The sequence below is a fragment of the Sceloporus undulatus genome, chromosome 9, assembly GCF_019175285.1.
Source record: "Sceloporus undulatus isolate JIND9_A2432 ecotype Alabama chromosome 9, SceUnd_v1.1, whole genome shotgun sequence".
NCBI lineage: Eukaryota > Metazoa > Chordata > Lepidosauria > Squamata > Phrynosomatidae > Sceloporus > Sceloporus undulatus.
Window position 1 is genome coordinate 1,447,799 of NC_056530.1, and position 675 is coordinate 1,448,473.

General features: G+C 56.3%; 1 protein-coding gene across 1 annotated transcript in view; it reads left to right on the forward strand.

Annotated features, from left to right (window-relative positions):
• The first annotated feature begins 241 nt into the window (after nucleotides 1-241).
• LIN28A (lin-28 homolog A) overlaps nucleotides 242-675 on the forward strand; it is a 44,537-nt gene continuing 44,103 nt past the window's right edge. Inside the window, exon 1 of the mRNA XM_042440475.1 lies at nucleotides 242-272. Within this exon, the coding sequence (XP_042296409.1) occupies nucleotides 242-272 (31 nt within the window). The remainder of the gene's footprint in view (nucleotides 273-675) is intronic.

The window sequence follows — 675 nt, forward strand, 5'->3', positions numbered from 1 at the left end:
CCCATTGTGGCCCAGAGGAGGATGCGCCTGGGCTGGGAGCTCTGGTGCTCTTGGTGCTGGTGGTCCTCCTCCTCCTCCTCCTTTTCTCCCTGCCTCCTTCCCCCTTTCCTCGGAGGGGCGCTGCCCCGGTGACCCTCTCTCCTCCTCCTCCTCCGCCCAGGACCAGGACCAGGACCAGGGCTGCCTGGCTCAGGGCTCCAGAGAGCCAGGAGGAGGCTGAGAGGCTGCGGACGCCGCCGCCATGGGCTCCGTCTCCAACCAACAGTTCGCAGGTGAGGAAGAAGAAGGCAGCCCTGGACCCCCGGATCCAGACGGGAAACGCCGCTCCTCTCCTCTCCCTTTCCTTTCCTTTTTTCTTCCTTCCTTCCTTCCTTTTCTTTCCTTTCCTTTCATCTTTCTTTTCCTCTTTCTTTCTTTCCTTTCCTCTTTCTTCTTTTCCCTTTCGTTTCCTCTTCCTTCCCTTCCCTTCCCTTCCCTCCCTCCCTCCCTCCCTCCCTTCCCTTTCTTTTTTTACTTTCCTTCTTTTCTTCCTTCGTCCCTTCCTTCTTTCCTCTTTCTTTCTTTTTACTTGATTCCCGTCCCCTTCCCCATCTGCCCCGATGCATTCCGAAAGAGCATTCCCATCCTTTCATCCAGATGAAGTTTTGCCTTCCTTCCTTCCCTTCCCTTCCCTTC